This window comes from Cyanistes caeruleus, chromosome 3 (genome assembly GCF_971803275.1).
Source record: "Cyanistes caeruleus chromosome 3, bCyaCae1.hap1.1, whole genome shotgun sequence".
NCBI lineage: Eukaryota > Metazoa > Chordata > Aves > Passeriformes > Paridae > Cyanistes > Cyanistes caeruleus.
The window spans coordinates 48,482,061-48,502,604 of record NC_141703.1 but is presented as its reverse complement, the minus strand read 5'-3'; the positions used below and the strand labels follow the sequence as shown (position 1 = coordinate 48,502,604).

The 20,544-nt window shown below is 38.7% G+C and overlaps 1 protein-coding gene across 3 annotated transcripts in view; it reads left to right on the top strand.

Annotated features, from left to right (window-relative positions):
- The window catches only part of SLAIN1 (SLAIN family member 1), a 50,551-nt gene that overhangs the window by 12,521 nt on the left and 17,486 nt on the right, over positions 1–20,544 (top strand). Inside the window, exons 3-4 of one of the 3 annotated variants that reach the window (XM_023923824.2) lie at positions 16,637–16,786; positions 18,529–18,678. The exons of 1 other annotated variant lie outside the window; for it this stretch is intronic. In XM_023923824.2, coding sequence (XP_023779592.2) covers positions 16,637–16,786; positions 18,529–18,678 — 300 coding nt within the window. The remainder of the gene's footprint in view (positions 1–16,636; positions 16,787–18,528; positions 18,679–20,544) is intronic. One more of the 3 variants, XM_086880918.1, reaches the window with a different exon arrangement.

The window sequence follows — 20,544 nt, the reverse complement described above, 5'->3', positions numbered from 1 at the left end:
TGGATCAGACATTCTTTTGAGTCCTTGAGGTATCTAGGTGGGCAGATGGGTATGATACAGGATCTGCACAACAGCCTTGCTGAACTGGACCAGCTGGAGCACCTAAAATGTCATTACGTTCTGTTTTCAGATGACTGAATCATGCCCTTGCTGTTTTATGCTGAAGGATTGGTTCTGCTCCAGACTGTAGGTGTTAAAATGAGGCTGTCTACAAGTAGGCCTTTCTGTGTGTGTGCATGTATGCATTGTTTCATCTTTTCTGTTTAGAATTGCTTTTTACATATAAGAAAATATAATATGCACTTTATATTGGTGCTGTCATTCTATTGAAAAATTATCAGCACACAAGAAAAAAATGCCATCACTCATGTGGTGGAAGTATGCAACTGCAAGTTGACTTCTAGTGTTAGCTTTTCTGCCACTTCATTTAAAATCACTTGAAAATTATGTAAAGATTTATGTCAGAAGTTAAAGCAAGCTCTTAGGGCTAGGAGCTCTAATTTGCTTTGTGCTTTAGGAGTGGCTTATAAAACGTAGCTCCGATTTTGTCTGGTGCAAGGTTCTACCCCAGTGTAGACTTAATAAAAGAGTAAGATTGAGTAGTAGGTCTTTAGAATTTGCATCTGACTGGTACCATGTATTTTTTTTAATTATTGTTTTGTTTTCTTTTACAGTTAGTTGGCACTTAATGTATTTGTGACTTTTGTCTTCAGGCAGTTTTTTCTTCATAACATGTTTGAAGTCCATTGTGAGTGCAGGGCAGAGTTTTGTGGCCTGCTGTTGCGTGGGTGATAACAACTGGGTCATCTGTTGTGTTGTTGCCTTCAGGCACAGATCCTAACATCCTAATGTTCTTTCCTCCTAGAAGTCCACCATGTCCTTCAAGCAGCTCTGTGAAATGTCAGCAAACCTTAATGTTCATTAATCCTCCTTCCTAACCCATAGGAAAGGCAGAATATACAGACTGATTTGCAGGCCAGTGTGAAAGAGGGCAGGGTGGAGTGGCAGAATCTTGGCTTCAGCCTGTTCTTCTGTGGTGTCATCAGTTTTCTTTTTTGTCATTTGTGCTTCATGTATTGCAGTTGTATAGCCGGTGTTCAGGCTGCATCATGGTTGTTTCTTAATGCCTTTTGAAACACTGGGTGTGATACTTTGCTATAGTCACAAATGGATCTTTATTTATAAATTTAAAATAAAAAAAAAAATCTCAATTTTGTGTAAGTAGGCACATATATTATTGTTGTGTTGGACATAGTCCAAAAATATTTTATCTGGTTTTGGTTTATGTTCATGCTGATAAATCTGAAATAATTATTTGGAAGAAATAAAATGTTTCTTTATAGAGAAGCTTGGAGAAAGAGCTCAAACTATATTATCCAAGCTTGTATTTCTGCTTATTGTGGACGTGAGAGGTTATGGTGATGGATACACTTAAAAGATGATGCAGAGTACCTTTTATCCTGAACAGTAAGACAGGGGCAGAAGGATGCTGCAGCAGTGTAATAATTGTATTGATAGTGCTTCTGCAATTTGTGTGCTTTTCAGTTCTGTGTGCCATTCTCATGCTTTCCCTGTTGTACTGTGCTCTTGAGTGATATTATACTGCTCTCTCCTCCTCTGCCAGCTAGTGAGGAGCAAAGAATGCCTCTGTTAAATACTTGTACAGTTCTTGGTGCAGTGTACATCTGGAAGGTACTCGCAAGGCAAAGTTTACTTAAAGCGTCTCCCTTGAGATACCCGAAATCACCCCAGGGAAGCATAAATGCAGGAATGTGCTCTGAGTTATTGCCAGGAGATATTGGCCTTTCTCAAGGGAATCCGAAGAGTCTGGTCTGCTTAGCTTAAAAATAGTTGCAGAAGCCATAACCCCGGTGACAGTGATGATAATGATATCTATATCAAACATCTATATGTCTCTTTACCCATTTTTGTAGTAGCAGTTTTTTGGTTAGTGCTTCTTAATTTGACTCAAGGTTGGTGTTGAACCTTCGTTCTGTGTGAGGATACATATACTGAATATGTTATTATATTTGACAGTCAGTTAAACTTCTGTTAGAACTTTGCTTAATCATAAACTCTCATGGTTTTTTTCCTGTATGGTATTTTAAAAGTATGAAAAATCTGTTTCATGTGAGCTTTTATTTTTTAAGTATTTTGTTTCTCTGCTTTTGGTAATAGTGTTAAGAGTTTCTCATGATAATCACATAACTGTGACACCTGCTATATTTATCCAAAAGCCACAGGGTTCCTGGAGGGTAAGTGCTGCTTTTGACCTCGATTTGAGTCCAAGATGCAGCTTTTTCAGTCTGCCTCAATATAGGCAGCAGGTATATTTGAACAAAGAAGAGGAACTGTGGCATCTTGGAACGATACTGGAGGTAGAAACTGTAAATAGAGCTCTCTGGTAAAAAGCCTCCTGCCAGAAATTTAACCTGTGAATGCAGATTGCAAGTAGATACGGTTTTAGGGGGAGCTAGAGTGTTTTTATGGATGTTTCTGGGATGCAGAGGAATTTCAGGACTAAACAGTAATGATAGGAGAAGTGCAATTTAGGGTCAGTCTTGGACTAATTGGACTAATTTAATCTTTTCTGTATTTTCATCTGTCATAAATGATCAAGAGTGTTATATCCCAATAGATGGAAATATTTGAATTCTACCTGGTTTATAATAAAGATCCTATACTGTTAGGAGAAGAATGGGAAATTGTCCCTCTGTGAGTCTGTTTTTAACAGAATGGATCCCTCACCCTTTATGCTTCTGTTTTGCCGATAGTAATGCAACAAAGGAAAAAAATAATTATGTAAGCTACCAGAAAATTTGAATTTGGAAATATAATTATGTATTTTTAACTTTGTTTTTCCTCCAGCAACTTGTTCAGAGCAAAGATACACCTTTGGTTCAAATTCTTGCTAACATGTCCGATTAGAAGTATAGCACAGGTTCACATAAGAGAGGTGTTGTATGTCCTATGTGGCATGTGGAAATGAAGTTCTTTTATTAACTGGAGTTACCATCTCTGAAAAGTCCACTGAGCAGTTCATGATAGCATTTTTTTATACTACTCTAATGTATAGACTAAATGAATAAGTAAGTTTTCAGCGTTGAGAGTATCTTGTGTAGTAGCTAAGCTCTGATCTACAAGGGGAGTTAACTAATACCTGTTCTTTAAATCACACAGAGAAGCCTTGCTCTCGTCCCAGAGGAACCCCCTAAGTGTGGACTTAGAGTGAAAGGGCAAAGGCACCATTCATCTTCGTTCCTTTTGTCAATAGCAGCTGAGCTCTTCATGAAATATATTCAACGTTTTTTTAAAATAAAATTTTCTATACTGTGATTGAATGTTTGTCCTGATTATTACATACCTGTGGTTTGATCTTGTTTTTCTGCAATGGTACTGTTACTCTAGTCTTCTCCTATCATTTACTCAACTTCCAAGACTGAAGCTGCAGAAGGGGAGTCTGTCCAATAGAGTTCTCTGGGATTTCTGTGATTGCAATGACTCAGCATTTACCAATACAAAGAATTGAAATTACAAAGCAGCTGTTACTTCCTAAGGACTGAGAACATTTTTCTGAAAGAGTGGATGAATTGCCATCAGTGAGGTTTTAAATCTGCTGTTGGCTGATTGAAGTGGGCGTGTCTAACATACAGTTTTAAGAGAGGGGGGAGATCTATTTCTGCACCAAAAAAAGCCTGATAAGGTAACTGGTTTTGAAAAAAGGCCTCCTTCTCAGGCTGAAGTTAAGAAAATACCTTAAGACTTGTAATTTTTTTTGCTGTGTAAAAAGTAGCTTGCTGATGAGATAAAAGCTTCTCGTGTTATTTGTAGCCTTGAAGGATACAGAGCGTATCCAGACATACAGAAGACCTCACACCTTCTTGTTACCAAAACATGTGTACCTAACATAAGACCCTAAGAGTTGCTCTTGTCAATGCACACAGCCTGTCTGCACCCTGCAGAGCATGCCAAACAGCCTAGCTCAAATATATCCACACAGCAGTGCTGAATGGATAATATATGTTGGTATGGCAGTCGCTGGGATCCAGCATGAGTGAATGTCATGATACCTCTCACATTTTGACTTTCACGTTTCTAGTTACCACATCTGTCTCTCTGTGTGGTAAACATTGTTCAACATGCTATAAGTGCTTTCAAGATATGGTTCATACTGTTGTATTTAAGCCATCTTAAACTTCAGGCTTGAAATCAGTGACTAGTTGAAAAAACATCTTTGGAGCATGAGATCTGTCTTCCTCCAGTGACAGAGAGTAGCATCATTGGTTAGGTAGGACTGGAGGTCACATTTGAATATTGTACACTAATTAAGCTGAATGCAGATCACAGTTTCTTAAAGATGGAGGACATGCTTCATTTTGCCAAATGTTCTGCTTCTCCTCTGTTACTGAAATTCAGTTGGCTTCCATTCTGTAACTCTCAAAGGAATTTTTAATCTTTTAGCAAAATTAATTTCCAGCTTTTACTTACCCAGTGGTATACTGGCATTAAATCTGTTGAAAGCAGACTTTCTACAACTTTAGGACTAACCTGAGACAAGCAGGTGTCTCCAGTTTTGTGGTACAAAGGAAGGTAACTAAATAAATAGCATTTAAAAAATCTTTTGTAATTATGTTTAACATGCTCTAAATAGAAGTAGTAGAAAACTTAAACTAGTAGAAATGTAGGAAGAAAAAGACCATGTTGATCCAGAAGTCACTGGAAGTCTTCAATTTACCTGGGTTTTGTGCATTATCTCTATGTTCCTTCAGGATTTTCACCTACGAATTCTATGTTTTTGGAGATGAATGTCGAATAACTTTGAGACGAGTGTTCTGCTTTATATTTGTGGTTAAAAATGGGATAAGCTGAGATTCCATGTGCATTGTTTACCACATTAATGAAAAAAAATTAATTTTATGCTCTAGATTTAGCTGGTAATGATCAGTACAAATAATTTCAAACTCTGAAGTTTGATACCCTGTATTTAGAGATTTTGCTTCAGGGGGGCTTAGCAAAACTTGCCTAGACACCATGGGCTGCTTCTGATGCACATACCAGAGCTACATATGATATTCTTGGCATTTGTGCAAGTGTTGGGAAGGTCAGGTCTGTGCTGAAGATGTGAATGCAGCATAGTTTTATTCATCAACAATGTGAAAAGATGTAAATCCATGACCTGCTTTGGCCAAAGTCCCTGGTACGTATATACGTTCTGGGAATTTTTCCTTGTTTTGATACAGCCTGTCTATTTCACAGCAATGCTTGTTTCATAAAGTGTTTCATAAAGAATTTGCTCAGTGGTGTAAGAGTTGTTTACAGATGTTATTCCACTGTATTTGCAAAATACCCTTCACCAACAGGCTTACTTGGTTTTCATATTAAGGAGTCCAAATAATGGAGTGGGTGTGTGGAGTGGACTGGTTAGGGAAGCAAGTATCTTTTAGCTGCAAGGCAGATGCCCAAGAAAAGCAGCATTGTTATAAGTAGTAGTTCAATGAGTAATCTGACAGAGAACTATCCAAAAATTAATTTAGCAGCTTTTACTGCAGCTGAAGAAAATTGTCACTGCAGGCACCAGGCCATCTACTGGGGTTGATGAAGGCCTCATGAAGCTGCTTCTCCTACCTCTTGGATGGTGAGGCAAACTCCTCATATAAGGATAACTCCAAGGGACAGAGCTGTCTGGCTAGGGAAGAGGAGGACCTCTAAGAAAAGTCGCATAAGCAGTGCATGTACCAGATGCATTGGGAGCTTGAAAGCCTGTTTCTGAATAATACATAAACATATTCAAAGAAGCAGCAGGTCAGATTTCTCTCAGTCAGCTTCACCACTAGGTAAGTTTTGGGATGATGAGGGGCTTAGTTAAGTACACAGATTTATGATCATGGGCCTATATTAGAAGCAACTCCCACTCCAACATACATTATTAATTTGATATATGATACTAGGTTTCTCTTCTCGGTGGTCTGGAATCTTGGCTATCGAGAGTTGTGAGTTAGAGGGCTCAGCCTGCCTGAAGAGATGTGCCCAGGGAGGGTTGTAGAGCTACAGCTCTCCTGTTCCTTTCTGTTAAGTGGTTTGCAGTCTTGCAAAATAGCAGCTCCAGTAGCTGTTTTCCATCTCAAAGTTGAAGGAATTTTGCTATTGTTTTGTTTTTTGGTTTAGGGGTTTTTTTTAAGTATCTTGATCAGGCCCTGACTTTACACTTTCAATTTTCTTTGTCTCTTTGCACCAGACCTAAAAATCAGTGGCAAACACTACAAATAACATAATTTCTGGTGAGATTGCCAGAATTGTCTCTTTCCTCCTCCGTGAGGCTATATCATTGATCTGGTGATGGTTGCCACTCTGCAAGACGATGACAGTATGGCTGTTTTGAGCTAGAGAAAACAGATCTACCTAGATCTAACAGATCTGCCATAATTCTGGTAATGGCCATGAGCCACAGAACTGTGGTGGTAACAAATCTGGCACAGTGGCTGTCAAAGTACTGGTCACCAGTATTTTATTGTGTGAGCTGCATCCTGGGCAGATATCTATGCTAAAGATGCTTCAAGTTTTAAATTATGGCAGCTGTAGAGGTGATGCCCACAGCCACATATTCCTTGCTGCTGCATATCTGTAGACATTCATTGGACTGTTTTAGGCCTAGAAAGATTATGTCAGACTGGTCTGCAGAGCAAATCTCCACTGGATTTAAAAGGTATAAGCTATATGGCAGACAAAGGTTGCTAGTACTCTGCAGGCAAGTAGGCAGTGAAGAGATGTCCTGAGACCCAGACACGCTGTCTCTTGGACCTGGGAGATGCTATAGACCTGGCCAGCATTTAAAGAGAAAGACAAAAAGACCTTACTCTGTTCAAAATATACCTGTTTTTATTGTTTGGGGAGTTTTGTGGCAAACAGAACAATTTTTTCTGAGTGAGTGCAAAATACTCTTCCCAGAGTACTCTTGTGAGATATTGCTGTGTCACGCTGCCACTGAAATACAAACAGAGCAGGTAACAAATTCAAGAGGAAAACAAGGTTGGGATGAGTTTCAGAGTGTTTATGCAAGCCATGGTCAGAAGCCTGTAAATCCTGGGAGGAAAAATAAACTCTCTCTTCTTTTCACCACACCTCGACCTGTGTCCGTGTGATCTATTCATCTTCAGCGGCAGCAATGTACTGGCCTCTTGAGAGCTTCTTCAGAGCTCTTCATTTGTGCCTACAGGAATTGCTGCCCTTTCAGATATACTAGCTGAGATTATTGGATGATAACTTTCCTGCCTATTTCAGTCAGTGCTTGCTGCGTGAACCTTACCAGAGACCTGGGAAATTATAGCTGGAGCCATCCAGCTGGCCCAGCAAGAGTTGGAGGAAGATGTTTCAGTGGCCTTGTCTGCACATCATGGTAGTAGATCTTTACCCACTGAGTGGCAACATGAGGTGATTACCATTTTATTGCTAATTGTTAAAATACAATGAAAATGCTTTGCTTTTGCTTTACTCTGCAGTGTGTGGGTGAGTAAACAACTGGTGTCAGACACTAAGTTCATCTCACCTGTCCTTTCACATATTCTGGAGGCTGTTCTCTGATGTGTTTCTTTTGGAGGCAGTGTTATTTCAGCAGTCCCATCTTTCTGCTGCTGTTCTTCACTTCTCCATCTCTCCCTGAAACGTGATGATACAAGTGAGCTTCGTCTTAATGGTAAAGGGGATTGAGAAACTCTTCCTTGTTTAAAAAAATTAATTAACAGAGGTCCTCTTCTAACTGGAACTGCTGCTGAGGAAGTTGTTTGGTGACTTCACTTGAATACAAGCTAGTTTCAGTAGGTTATAGCCAAGCATTGCAGGGCTCTAGTACTGTGAGAGTTGTCTTTTTCAGTTGCATAGAAAAACTGAAAACTGAATGCAGTCTTTGAACTCTGTTTTTAAGCTCTGTTTATTGTTCTTTATAATGAATGCAGTCAGAGTGAGTTTCGTTTGAATGTATGCAGAGATCTATCTTGGAGCCAGTCACACTGGGCTGCCATTGTAGACAGAGCAGACAAAGGGGCACAGCTCATGTCCCTTGCAAGCAGAGGTGAGATGAATCATGCCCTGTCCTTCCTCTTGGGCATAAATAGTGTCCTGAGGTGACTGGGTCAGCCATCAATGTCTGTACATTAAGAGCACCTTCATTGTGTCTGGGACATAGGATCCAGTGTCCTAAAGCACTATAAATAGATACTGGAAGAGAGAGAGAATATAGGAAAATAGCATATATGCCTGCCTTGACACTGTCCCAGCTGTATAGCTAGTTCAGTGACTGACAGAACCAGATATGAACTCTGAATTAGATGTCGTATTTATTAACATTTGGTGGATTCCTCTTTTGTGAGTTTGTGTAGTCTTCCCATGTTAATTGAATTCATGCAGTCCTTTGGTAAGAATCCTTACCAAAATCTTGTTTTTTTGAAGGCTCTTAATGCCTTATTTGAAGGCTTCTAAAATTAAGTGGGGTAAACACTCTTGTTAATGAGTGAGATACTGATAGTTTGGTAGAAGACTCTGGGGCTATTTATGGTTTTAGGTTACCCTGTGTAGTGGTACATGAGAATGAGACTTCTGCTTAGAAAGGTCTATCTTACTTCAAACTAGCTGAAATGTGAGCTACTCATGTATGCTCATGTGTCGCCGCTGAAGATGAATAGATCACATGGACACAGGTCGAGGTGTGGTGAAAGAAGAGCCGTGTTTATTTTTCCTCCCAGGATTTATTGGCTTGTGACCACAGCCAGGGATTGGATGGTCAGGATAACACTCTCTCACTGCACTGGCCATGAGAGATGCCCATCACAAGACGTGTAACAGAAAGAATGTACACATATCTGTGTTTACAGTTATTCTCCTTGGAAAGTCCTTAGAAAACCATGTCAGCAAGCTCAGAAGCTGAGTTTTCAGGGCGACACTCATGGGTTCTGGTCAGTCCACCAAATAGAATGAAAATACATCAGACTGACTTTTTTTTATATAAAATCTGGGAGCTGGGGAGGAAACAGAGATTTGGGCCTTAGGTCATGCCTAAGGCTTAATATTTCAGCATAGTATTTGGCCAGGTTCTCAAAAGAGGGAAGGTGGGAAGCCAGGTTTGGTTGTTAGCTCTAATCAGAGAATTTGATTTTGGGTGTGTGAATGCAGGTAGAGTTGTGCACCCAAGATGAAAATGAAAGCTGAGACAGTTGCATTTTTCACAAAGCCCCTATGCTTGTCTGTTTACACAGCTGTACAGTAAAAGGTTTGCCTTAAAAAAACAGAGCCAAGTTTAAAAAGTCCAACAAATCAAGAAAAAAACCACAACCCTACCCTCCAAAGCACATAGCTAAAATGTAGTATCCTCTTTTGGGATTTGTAGGAAGTAGCTTATACCTTGCAATTCCATTTCCTTTCTAGTCTTCTGAATTCTTTGATGTCATAAAATCATTTTTGTGACAAAATGGGGTCAGAGATAGGTAGTTGGAGTTTCCTTGCTCTTCAGCATACTGCAGGTGGACAGTGCTATGGCTGTGTTTTCACATTCAATGTACAAAACCAATTTTCAGGTCAGCCTTTCACTGGAATACATTGAACTAGAGTAGTTGTACATTTACCTTTGAAACTTACCTGCTCACAGCGATAGGTAGTCATTGGCACAACTGGACTATGTCCTGCAAAGTATTAGTCCTGAATCTCAGGTTTATGTTTTTGTCACCAGTAGCAGTATGCCAGACACCAGTGCTGATTGCATTTCTTGCTGTGACAGCTGAAAGTTACAAACTCCTGCAGTTTAGACAGGCTTTCCTATTCCACCTTTAAAAGAGGTCTGCACTGTTTTTCTAGGACAGCTCTTGAAGTATATGCTGTAGCTCTTGTAAATCAAGCAGTTTTATACTGATACGTAACAACTGAACTGCTTTCTCATTTTATGCTAATACTAGATCTTTTTAATATAATTTTTCAAAAAAGGGTGTGCTTCATATGAATGAACTGGGAAACAAACTTTCCAGGTAGTCCCTGTTTCTCACATTTTTAAAACTGAAGTTTTCATGTACTCTTAAAGTTGCTTTTCAGTTTTCCTAGGCTTAGAGACAAGTGGACACTCCATTAATTTTCTTCCTAAGTTATAGCTGTTTGTCCATGTGGTGCATTGCCCCTGGCTAGACACCAGGTGCCCACCAAAACTGTGCTATCATTCTCATCCTCAACTGCACAGGGGAGAGAGAATTTAATAAGAGGAAGATTGTGGGTCAAGATGAGGGCAGGGAGAGATCAGTCACTAGTTAGTGTCATGGGCAAACCAGATTCTACTTGGGGAAAAATTTGTTTCATTACAAACATTATTTATTAATGTTAATGTACATGTAACACATTTTATTATTTAATCAAATCAGAGTACAATAATGAAAAAATAAAGCCAAATCTTGAAACACCTTTCCTCCACCCCTCAATTTTTTAGACTCTTGAAAGAAGTCCCTTTGTACAGTCTGTACTTGGGGAGTTTATGTTCTCAATGCAGTTGGGGATGAGGGGGTGCTCCCCCTCTTGTGATGGAGAAATCAACGGACAGAAATGACAAACAGGCCTCAAGCATTTTGTGAGCTCTGTGTGTCAGGGCAGGGAAAAATAGTTTTGGGCAATGACAGTTTGTGTGACTGCAAATGTACATTAAGCATATGAGGTGTGACTGTGCCTGATGGCAAGGTTTCTGCCACTGGTAGGATGGGTGACTGAGCTACAGCTGTGGTTAGGAAATCAGACTGGAATAAGCTGATGGGATGACCAAAGCTGATGGCTGTGAGAGACTGGAGCTAGAAGTGTGCTGCTTGAAAAGTCAAGAAGTTTGCTGTATAACATTCAACAAGATGGAAAAATGGACCTGCCTCCAAACTAACTTAGAGATTTACAGGTACAACTCAATACTCTTTACTCAGTTATTAGAACTGAAAACATCACTGTCTTAAACCCAGATTTTAAAATCCTGTAAATGATAAACCCATTTTTTTTTTGAAAAAGTGAATTTTATTACATACAATTGCAGAGGAAAGCTTTGAAGAAGCACTGTGTTTTGATAAATTGTGGAAGCTGTTACAGTCCTTCTGAGAACAGAAGTTGAATGCCTCACCCTGTGAAACAGTCCAAAGGATTGTACTTCTAAGGTCCATGTGTTCAGGAGCTACTGAGGTACTTGAAATACAGATTCTGCTTCTTTGGAAGCTTGGCTCCCTGAGGTTCTCTTATTGAATAGGAGCAACAGTGGTGGTTCCTGGTAAGTATCTAGCACCAGTCTTCTACCTTGTATTGCTTCAAGTTCTTATGGGAACTCTGGGTTTTTGAGTGACTCACGTATATCTCTCCAGGCTGCTGAGTAGTGGGAGCCCACGTTTCCTGCTCCTTGAGCCAGTGTTCCAATACCAGCACTAATCAGGGAGTAGCAGGGAATATCTTCATGTTTTCCTCTGTCAGTCTTTTCAGGCATGTTAGACACATAGCCATTCCCAGATGTATATCTGACTGCAAGAATAGTTTTCAGATTCTGAATTGCTTTTTTACAGGGACCAAAAGTGAAGGTTAAATACCTATCTTTGGGAGGGAGATATTAGTTACTCCTCACTGAGGTGACACCTCTTAGCTGGCATAGGCATTCTTATGCCTATGAAAGAGAGGTAAAGAGAGGGTTTTGAATTCCCTTTTAGTACTCCTGATTTTGTCCTGTGATCAGCTAAATGCTTCTGGTTTCCATGTAGGTCTCTGTATTTTACTCCCATGAGAGATATTTTTCTTTTAAGTGTGACTGCTGTGCAACCACACATAGGCAGAATACACCAGGGAAGTGGTTTGGGTTTTCTACTCTAAAGAAATTGTGTTGTCAGGAAATTATTTGCTGTACTGTGGAATGACAGTATTGTGAATGTTCCTCCAATGCTGTCTTGAAAGAAGATTTTGTTCAGGCTATGTAATTAGAACCCATATTTAAATGGCTGTATGTATGCAATATAATTTGTTTTAAGCTTGAGCTTAAAAAGTATTTTTGACTTTGCCTGGAGGCCTATACAAAATTTAAGCTAATTGAGTGGATAAATAAGCAGATAATGCCTCAAATAATTTAGCATGTTCAGTCAGTAGTACAACACTGATAAATATGATTTTATTGTTTTCTGTCTTGATAGCAAAAATATATTGTTTGTTTGTGTTGTTTAGAGTGAAAGTAAGTTCTAGTTCTGGCAAACTGAGCTCACTGAGTTTCATAATGGAGTTATGAAAATAGGAAGGTGTTTAAAATGTGCATGTACTTGGTTTGGTTTCTTGGAAAGCCTTACTGTCTTGGCTAATACAACCACAGAATCATGGAATGGGTCAAGCTGGAAAGGACCACACTGAGTCATCTGGTCCAACGTCCATGCTCAGGCAGGCTCATCCTGTAACACATTGCACAGGGTTGTGTCCATATGGCTTTCAAATAACTCCAGTGAGGGAGACTCCACAGCTTCTCTGGGCAACCTGTTCCAGTGCTTGGTAATCCACATGTCCTAGATATATCACATATGATGTTTTAGGTGTATCTGATTCCTCAAGTATTCCTCAAGTAGAGGACCTGTGCTTGAGCTGTCCCCATTAACACCTATGTAACCCCTCATAACTAAAACAACATAATGAGGATCTCTGCCTGTTACTACCTTGTATTCCAGATGATGAACGTTCCCATTAATTTAAATAGAAAGTTTTGTCATCCCTTTCAAAAAACATGCTGCTGTATATGTTCAGGATTTTTTTTTTTACCTTATGTAGCTTAAATGAAGAATCAGTTTTAGGAAGGGAATTGCTTTAAAGATAGTACAGAATCCTTTGGTTTTGCAGGGTGTGTGGTTCCTTTTGAGCACTGCAGTTCTTTGGATGTTTACTTGTTCAAGCTTTCATGTGAAATTTTGCAACAGTTCTTATTAAATACTGACTATTCACAGGAGTCAGTATGGTGAATATTTGTATTTTTTAATTAGCTGCTCATATTTTCTTATATGAGTTACTATTTTCATCTATTTTAGCATTTTGGTATCTCCAGGGATGTTATGAAAATAAGGTTAATTAATTTTTAAACCTTCAGTTCTGTTAATAAATATTTTAAAGGTATGAGCAGTTTCACTTGTTGTTGATTTTATTTTTTAGTGGAAAAATTTTCAAACTAACGTAGTCAATTTGAAAGTTCTTTTTCTAATGTATTAGAGTAGGTACTGTATAACACAGTGCATTATCAGCAGTCTAGTTACTTAGAATCTGGGACAATTTATGCTTATTTTATTAAAATATTTGTCCCACCACTTTAATGCTTCAAGAAGTCAAATGGAAAGCATTTCCCTCTTTGATGTCAGTAAAAGAATTGGATTTTTTGGCTTCTTCTCTCTTGATTGTTGTTTTAGGTGCCCCTGTTTTCCTTTTCATGGCTGAATCTCTTCGTTCAGTGCATCTTCAGTATAAGTTACCTAGAGCAGGATTAGTTATGTTTCTATTCAACTGCAAAGATGAGAAACTTCCTTTGTTTTTTAAAGGTACCTGATCATCTTGCTTCATCTGCAGGTAACTGGCGTTGGGGCTTTAAGAAGAAGCTACAAATGCTGTAAAATTCAGAGCTGGGATTTTAAACTTAAAATAAAGGTCTTAACAACATTGTCTCGTCCATGCATAGTAGATTGGTGCTTATCACGCTAACCAGGACAGTCTCATATTCAGTTTAGAGCAAAATATCTGTTGTAAAATGACTATCCATTGCAGTTTTGGGATTTTACAAATTTTACATGAATTTACATATTTGCCTACATGTCCGTAGCACTCACTTCCTACGTACCATCTTATGGTTTTGGCACTAGCACAAGACTTAAGTAAGTCTAATTTTGCTGTCTTTGTTAGTACGGTAAAATGTTCAATATGTACATTGATATTTCCATTTGAAATCTAATGAAAGCCATTTTCTATATTTGATCCTAAACAATGGATTTACTCATATGCCTAAAAAGTATCTGTCATTTCCTGATGCTTAAACTAGAAAGTTTTATTTTAGGCATGGTGGCAGAAGACTGTAGAATTTGGAATATTTAATCTGATATTTATAGATATATTTACCAATACCTCTAGGGATATTGGTATCCCTAGAGATTTAGTATATATAGAGGTTAGTGTAGATAGAGCTTCTTGGCCTCATCCATCTACCTTTCCCTGAGAACACATGCTATTTGAAAGAGGAGTTTGAAATCTGGTTGGCCATAAATACTAATTATATTCTTGGTGTGGGTTCTTGCTTTCAGAATCACAATAACTGTTGCCTTGTGCTCAGTGGGCCAGCTCACAGCAGTTATTGTAGAGGGTAATGAATGATGTTTATTTATGCTGTGTGCCTGACCACATCTGGGGATGAGAACATGCTGGCAACTAATTGGCCTGGCAAATGATCAGGCTGCTACAAAGCAGTAGCTTGTGCTAGGCAGGAAAATGAAATCTCAAGGAACTGTCATCCCTTGCTCTTATTGATGGTTCCTGGTGGAAATGACAGACATTAGCTGTGGATGTGATACTGAGATCTACTCTTACTGTATGGATTCTTTCAGTGAATGCCTCAGATCAATTTGCTGTTATTAATACCTTGTGAATTAATCTCATCCTCAGGGACTCACGTTAATTGCAGGCTTGTAGAGTTATGTTCATCTGTGTTTGCTCTCTTTTTTTGTCCTAGGACACTTGAATACTTCATTTTAGAACTGATCACGTTAGTGAATGTTGAGGACAAGCAATCCAGCCAGGAAGTCTGTGTTTTGTGGCTTGGCATCAAGCAGTTTCTTTAAAGTGGTGCTGATGCTGCCTTTAAAGATCTCAGAAGTTTGGGTTTCTTTGAGCTTGCAGGAACGAGAATCACCAAAAATGAAGAGAATTGCAATAACTCTTCAATGAGGGGATAGCCAAGAACACAGTTTAAATTTTTATATATTACTAATGTGTACTTACCTACCTTCCTCAGAGCCTGTGCCCTGCAGGTAATCCCTGTCCCCAGCAGACTGCTTTGTGCCTGTGCTGGAACCAGGCAGTTGTCTTCACTCCAAGCTTAATAGCACTTGTGGGAACAGTTGAAAAGGTTCTTACTCCTTACAAACCCAGGATGCATTTAAGTAGGTCAAAGCAAAAAGAATAGGAAGAGAAATAGAAGGAGAAATAGGAGTTTGGATTGGTGACAAACTGATTACTCCAAAAGATTGTGAGGATGCGACTGACAGCCCACCAAGACATCCTTCCCATGGCTACTTGATGTTAGCAAGGAGGAATAAAGTTCATGTGTTCTGCTAAATAATTTTGGTGGTAGGGAGGTTTGAAAACAGAAAACTTGAGTATTATTTAAATGGGTGTTAGTGTGTAAAATGACCAGATGAAGAAGTCCAAGTAACACAGCAGGTTGTGGTATTAAATAGCCATGCGATGGAGAAGGGCTTTTGAGGGCTTTTGGGCCCTTCTGGTTTTGAAAACCAGTTTGTGGCATCTGACACTGCAAAGAGCACCTGCTAAGCATTGAGGTTATGCCATTGATTCCAAAGCTAGGTATAAGTATGTTCCTGGCTCCCTGTACATAACATCTATAAGTAGAAAATAGATTCTGTTAAAAAAAATCAATCCCATCATATGCTTTTCATCTTTACTTGTATCTGTATGAGTTCTCTGAAATTTATCCTTTAAAATTTTCCTTTTTCTTAAAACAATTTTATTACTAATATTTGTTTATTTTTGGAAGAGCACGTGAATTTTGTTTATGTTACTTTTTCAAGGTGTGTAAAATTAGGCAAAATTAATTAATTGTATTAATAAGTATTAATTAATTAATATTAATAAATACTAATACTTTTACCAGGTGAGTAAGAAAATGTAAATTAAATAAATGTAAATGTAAGTAAAATAAGCCTTTAGCTTTATTTTTGCCTACTCTGAGTGCTTTGTGATACTGCTTAAAAGACCAGATGCCTTGCAAGCTTTTTGTAAACAATGTGTAGAAAAAGGGGTGCCTTGTTCTGTTATTCCAGAAACAGTGAAAAAGAAAAAAATAAATTGCTTATGCAGTCAGGAATTTGATGGTATAAAAAGAGAGGAGAAAATATGGTAGCTTAAAAGCTTGATATGGGATTGCACTTGTTTTAGCACTTGATGGTTAAGAGTCTTTTACTGCTCTGTCTCTGAACTCCCATAACTGATAATTTAGCTGCTAATTCAATTGTGTGATGATTAATTGCCATGAACAATTCCTTGAAGAGCACTACAAATTACATTTTCATTTCTCTGCTAACTGCAACAGTTAGCAGTTTAATTCCTCTATTATTTGTGTGTTGGTCACCCAGTGATGTATGTGATGAATATATACCAAACAGTTATATATGTAAAATATAGTCAGCAGATATATTTGCTAGAAAATCTTTTAGAGCTCACTTTTACGTGCAGAAGACTGTATTGATCCTCTGATTTGCTGCTGAATTTTCACCTTAATTTTCCTCTTGTAATAAGTTTAAAAAAATTGATGAACAGATTGAGATGATTTTTCTCTCTGAATGTACTTTTCTATTAATAACTGTAAATCTTGTTTTTTTCCCCCCCTCCTCCCTGGCATTCCTAACAGCTAGCCGATGGCGGAACCTCTTCTCTACACCTGTCTCCTTGGCTTTTCCCTATAGTCCTGTTGCAAGACTCACCCCATATACCAATGGCTGTAATAGTCCCAGCTTCTCTAAAACTTCCAGTAAAGCAATACTAACACCTGAACGGACAGGTAATGCTTATCTTTTTATTGATTTATGGTGCTTACAAAAGTGCTTGATTGAATCTAATCCTGCTAGCATTTAACAGCAGTACTCTTTCTGGATGCTTGTATATGAACTCACATTACAGAAGGAGATTTTTGTTTTGTTTTGTTTTTTTAAATGACCTAAAATTTGGCTGTCAACTACAAGTCCTAAGCAGCATATTATGGGAAAGTGATGCTAGTAAATACCACTAGTGATATACCCAGTAGTACAGTTGTGACTGTGTCAGCTTAAACAGTCCTCAGCTTTGTTCCTCATTTCTGCCCCACGATGCCCCTTCCTTGTGTCCAGAGAAACATATGTACAGCTGTGTAATGAAATTGCAGTGAGAATTTATAATAAGAGCTGGCAGAATCATGCCTTTTTTCAAGGTGGTATTGTTGCTAATGTTCAAGATTTATTTTGTTTCCACTGATTTTCAGGGAACACTGAAGTTCTAGGGAAATTGAAAACTTTCTATGGACTGTAAATTGCAAGGATTTGTGTTTTTCTTCACTGCAGATACCAGGAGTTAGTTTGTATGTGTGACTTCTCTTAAACTTCTGTGGCAGTGGAGAAACTAATCTTTTGGGGGAGAGGCATTAACATTTTATTGCTGGCAGGAGCAGGCATGGGCTGAGGATGGGCTGGTGATCAGTGTCATACCAGTCTGTGTGCAGTGTTCCTTACCATGAATGAAATCGCTGCAGAAAGCCCTGTTTTAAGGGATATGGGCACTATGGGTGAGAGCCAGCTCCAGACAGAGCACCTGCTGTAGCATGTGAGTGAAATGTCTTCCCTGTTCAATGGGATGAAGCCTAGTTCCTAAATGAACTCAGGCTATTTGAGATACCCTCAGGTATCTAGCTTCCCTCTGCTGCTCCAAAAGAGCACAGCTGTTACTACCTCTGCAGAAACTCAGAGGCTGCTGTAACTTGCACATTTAAAAAAGCAAACACATTTACTCCATACAATCCTTCCAAAGCAAAGTAATCCCCTGCCTGTCCTTTTCTTTTGGAGATATTATTGGAAAATAGCTGAATTTAGGATGAATTTTATGTGGCTGCTTTCAGCAGTGCTAGAGGATGCAAACACACCTGTGATAGAAGTGCACAGCTGGTGAGCCCTAGTCACAGCAGTTCTTTCCCTGTGTGTCTCTGGTGGTCCAGAGGATATTAGAAAATGATTTACTATTTTGGTTGATGAGATTTTTCTTTAAAGTTGGACAACAACTAGCTCATGCAACTAATTGAAAATTAGTTTATATTTTACTATTGCATGCAGGGAAAAAGTAGAATCCAGAGCCTTTTGAAAAGGTAGCTCTGAAGGAAGCAACGCTTTCTCTGTTGTAAAATGTTCAACCTTGATTGTTGCTGTGATTAATGTGATAATTATAGAGAATTTTAAAAAAGAATAGTAAAATTTAGCTAAGTGGTTTGGATGCAGCATTTGAGTACTGAGCAGAAGTCAGTGACACATATCCATTTGTTTTTCAAAACAGAGTAGGGAGAACCACAGTCCCATAAGAGAGATGCAAATGCAGATGTTGGTTAGACTACACCAATCTGAGCTGTGTCAGAACAGTATTGGGTAAATTATTCATTGTCTGGGCTATGCAATGCTGTTTTGGGAGCAAGCTGGGGAACTCATGATCCATTCCTACACTTACTGCTTCTCATGAATATCATCAGACATATTTGTAGCCTAAAGTGTATGTTTTCTTACATAGGGTACATTTCTAGGAGTTCCCCTTTGAGTCCACAGTCATCAATAGACAGTGAACTGAGCACTTCGGAGCTGGAAGATGATTCCATCTCCATGGGATACAAGCTGCAGGACCTCACTGATGTTCAGATCATGGCTCGTCTACAGGAGGAGAGTAGGTGGCACTTCTTTGGTTTTCATAACAGTCTGAGGAAGATTTCTGCTAACAGTTAAAACTGCTCCAGTCTGATCCAAGTCAAGTAGATTTTTTTTTTAATGGTGTTGCCTCTTGAGTGGCAGGTGGAAATATTCTTCACCTGCATGGAGATGCTGTGCACATTTTTGGGTCCAGGTTAATCTGAGCTGGTACTTGATCTTTAAAAATTCGATTTTATGTTTTTCTGAATATTAATTTAAATAATTTTATTTCTGGAGAGGAAAGATGCTGAAACATTTTTCTCATGCATGCATTTCATGAGAAAGGAGAAAATACGCAGCTCTCTCAGCTTTCTTTGCCTCCAGTTTTCTCAAATATTCAGATGAGTTTTGAAATTAAATCCCCCTTAAATAGTGAATTGGGGCCTTTAAATTTAATATCTTGATTTAAAACTAGTAATTATGCACAAATCTGAGCCTCGAGTCTTCTTTGACATAGATTATAGTTTGGTGTAACAGTAATTTTTGTAAAATGAAGTAAAGGGCATTTGACTTAGAGGTCACTGAGACAGTAAGTGGAGTATTTCTCCTGCATCCCGTTAGTGGCAAGTGAGATATCAAGGAGGAAGGGATGAGATTAAAAGCAAGAGAAATTCACAGACAGGGCCTGAAAAATGCCAAGTAATAAATTATTATATAAAACAAAAATAATAAAATGGGAAGAAGATATTAGAGCTGTGATCTGGGTGAAGCCACCAGACTGAGCAGGCAGAGTGATCACCTGTCAACAGGAGAACTTGCTGAGTGTCTGGTGGCATGCATCCTGTTCAGCATAAAAATTAACAAGCTTTCTAATTTTAAAAAGAAAAAAAGTTATGACTGTCAAAGTTACAAAGGATTGCATTACTTAAATGACAGCTGTGCTCATCTCCTTCAGAGCGAGGTTTAAAAAATACTTCAGGTACTTAGCTCTTCAAGGAATCAGGGCATTGGCAGATTGGAAAGAAAAATGCTGATTTTTCTTCAAATCTGTGTCAGGTGCAGTTGATTGTATCTCATCCTTGTAGTAGCAGCTGGTGGAGAACGTTTGAGCACGTGACAGTTGTTGACCACTTAATCCCGTGGAAAGTGGCAGTTCTATACGTGCACGCAGGCACACTCTCTTCGCAGCCACAAATAGAAACTCCCACTCGAGAAGGGGGAGAGGAAGCATATTAAGAAGTTCCCATTATGAAGCAAAGACATCTGTTAAAAATTAGGGGTTCTTGTAAGTCTAGGGTGGTTGTTATCTGCAGCTACTGTCAGACTTACTTGGCTCATGGAAGTGCAGTATTTTTTCTTTAGTTGCTATGTGTCTGGAGAAAGGAGGGGTGTGCAAGGGGGATGTGAACGTTTCCCTCTCACTTGACCTGGAGCAAACAGGCTCTTACAGGGAAGTTCTTATAGTGAGATGGGTTTCAAAACCTGAAATTCTGAGAAGAGGATGGTAGGATTGTGTACCTGTGTAAAACACAGTTGTGTTACCACTAAGCCTTGTCCATGAGACTGGATGCTATCAGGAGCTAATGTTTTAGGGAGGTTGGAGAGGCAGAAGATTTAGATGGGTTTGTAAGTTTAAGAAATGTTATTGTAAACATTTTTGTTGCATGAATACGGAAGTTCAGTAGCAATAGCTTGGAAAACTAATGTGACTGTAATTCCTCTAATTAAGAGTATTGAGAAGTTAAAAACTTAGTACTCATATAGTTTTTATTGGCAGAGAAATAGGTGCCTCCTGAGAGTAGCTCCTCTTAAGAAAGGCATCTAAGACATCTTCTGGAGATTCCTATATTCTTTTTTAATATTTTATTAAAAAAGATTTTGAAGGAAATAATTCAGGCTTAGA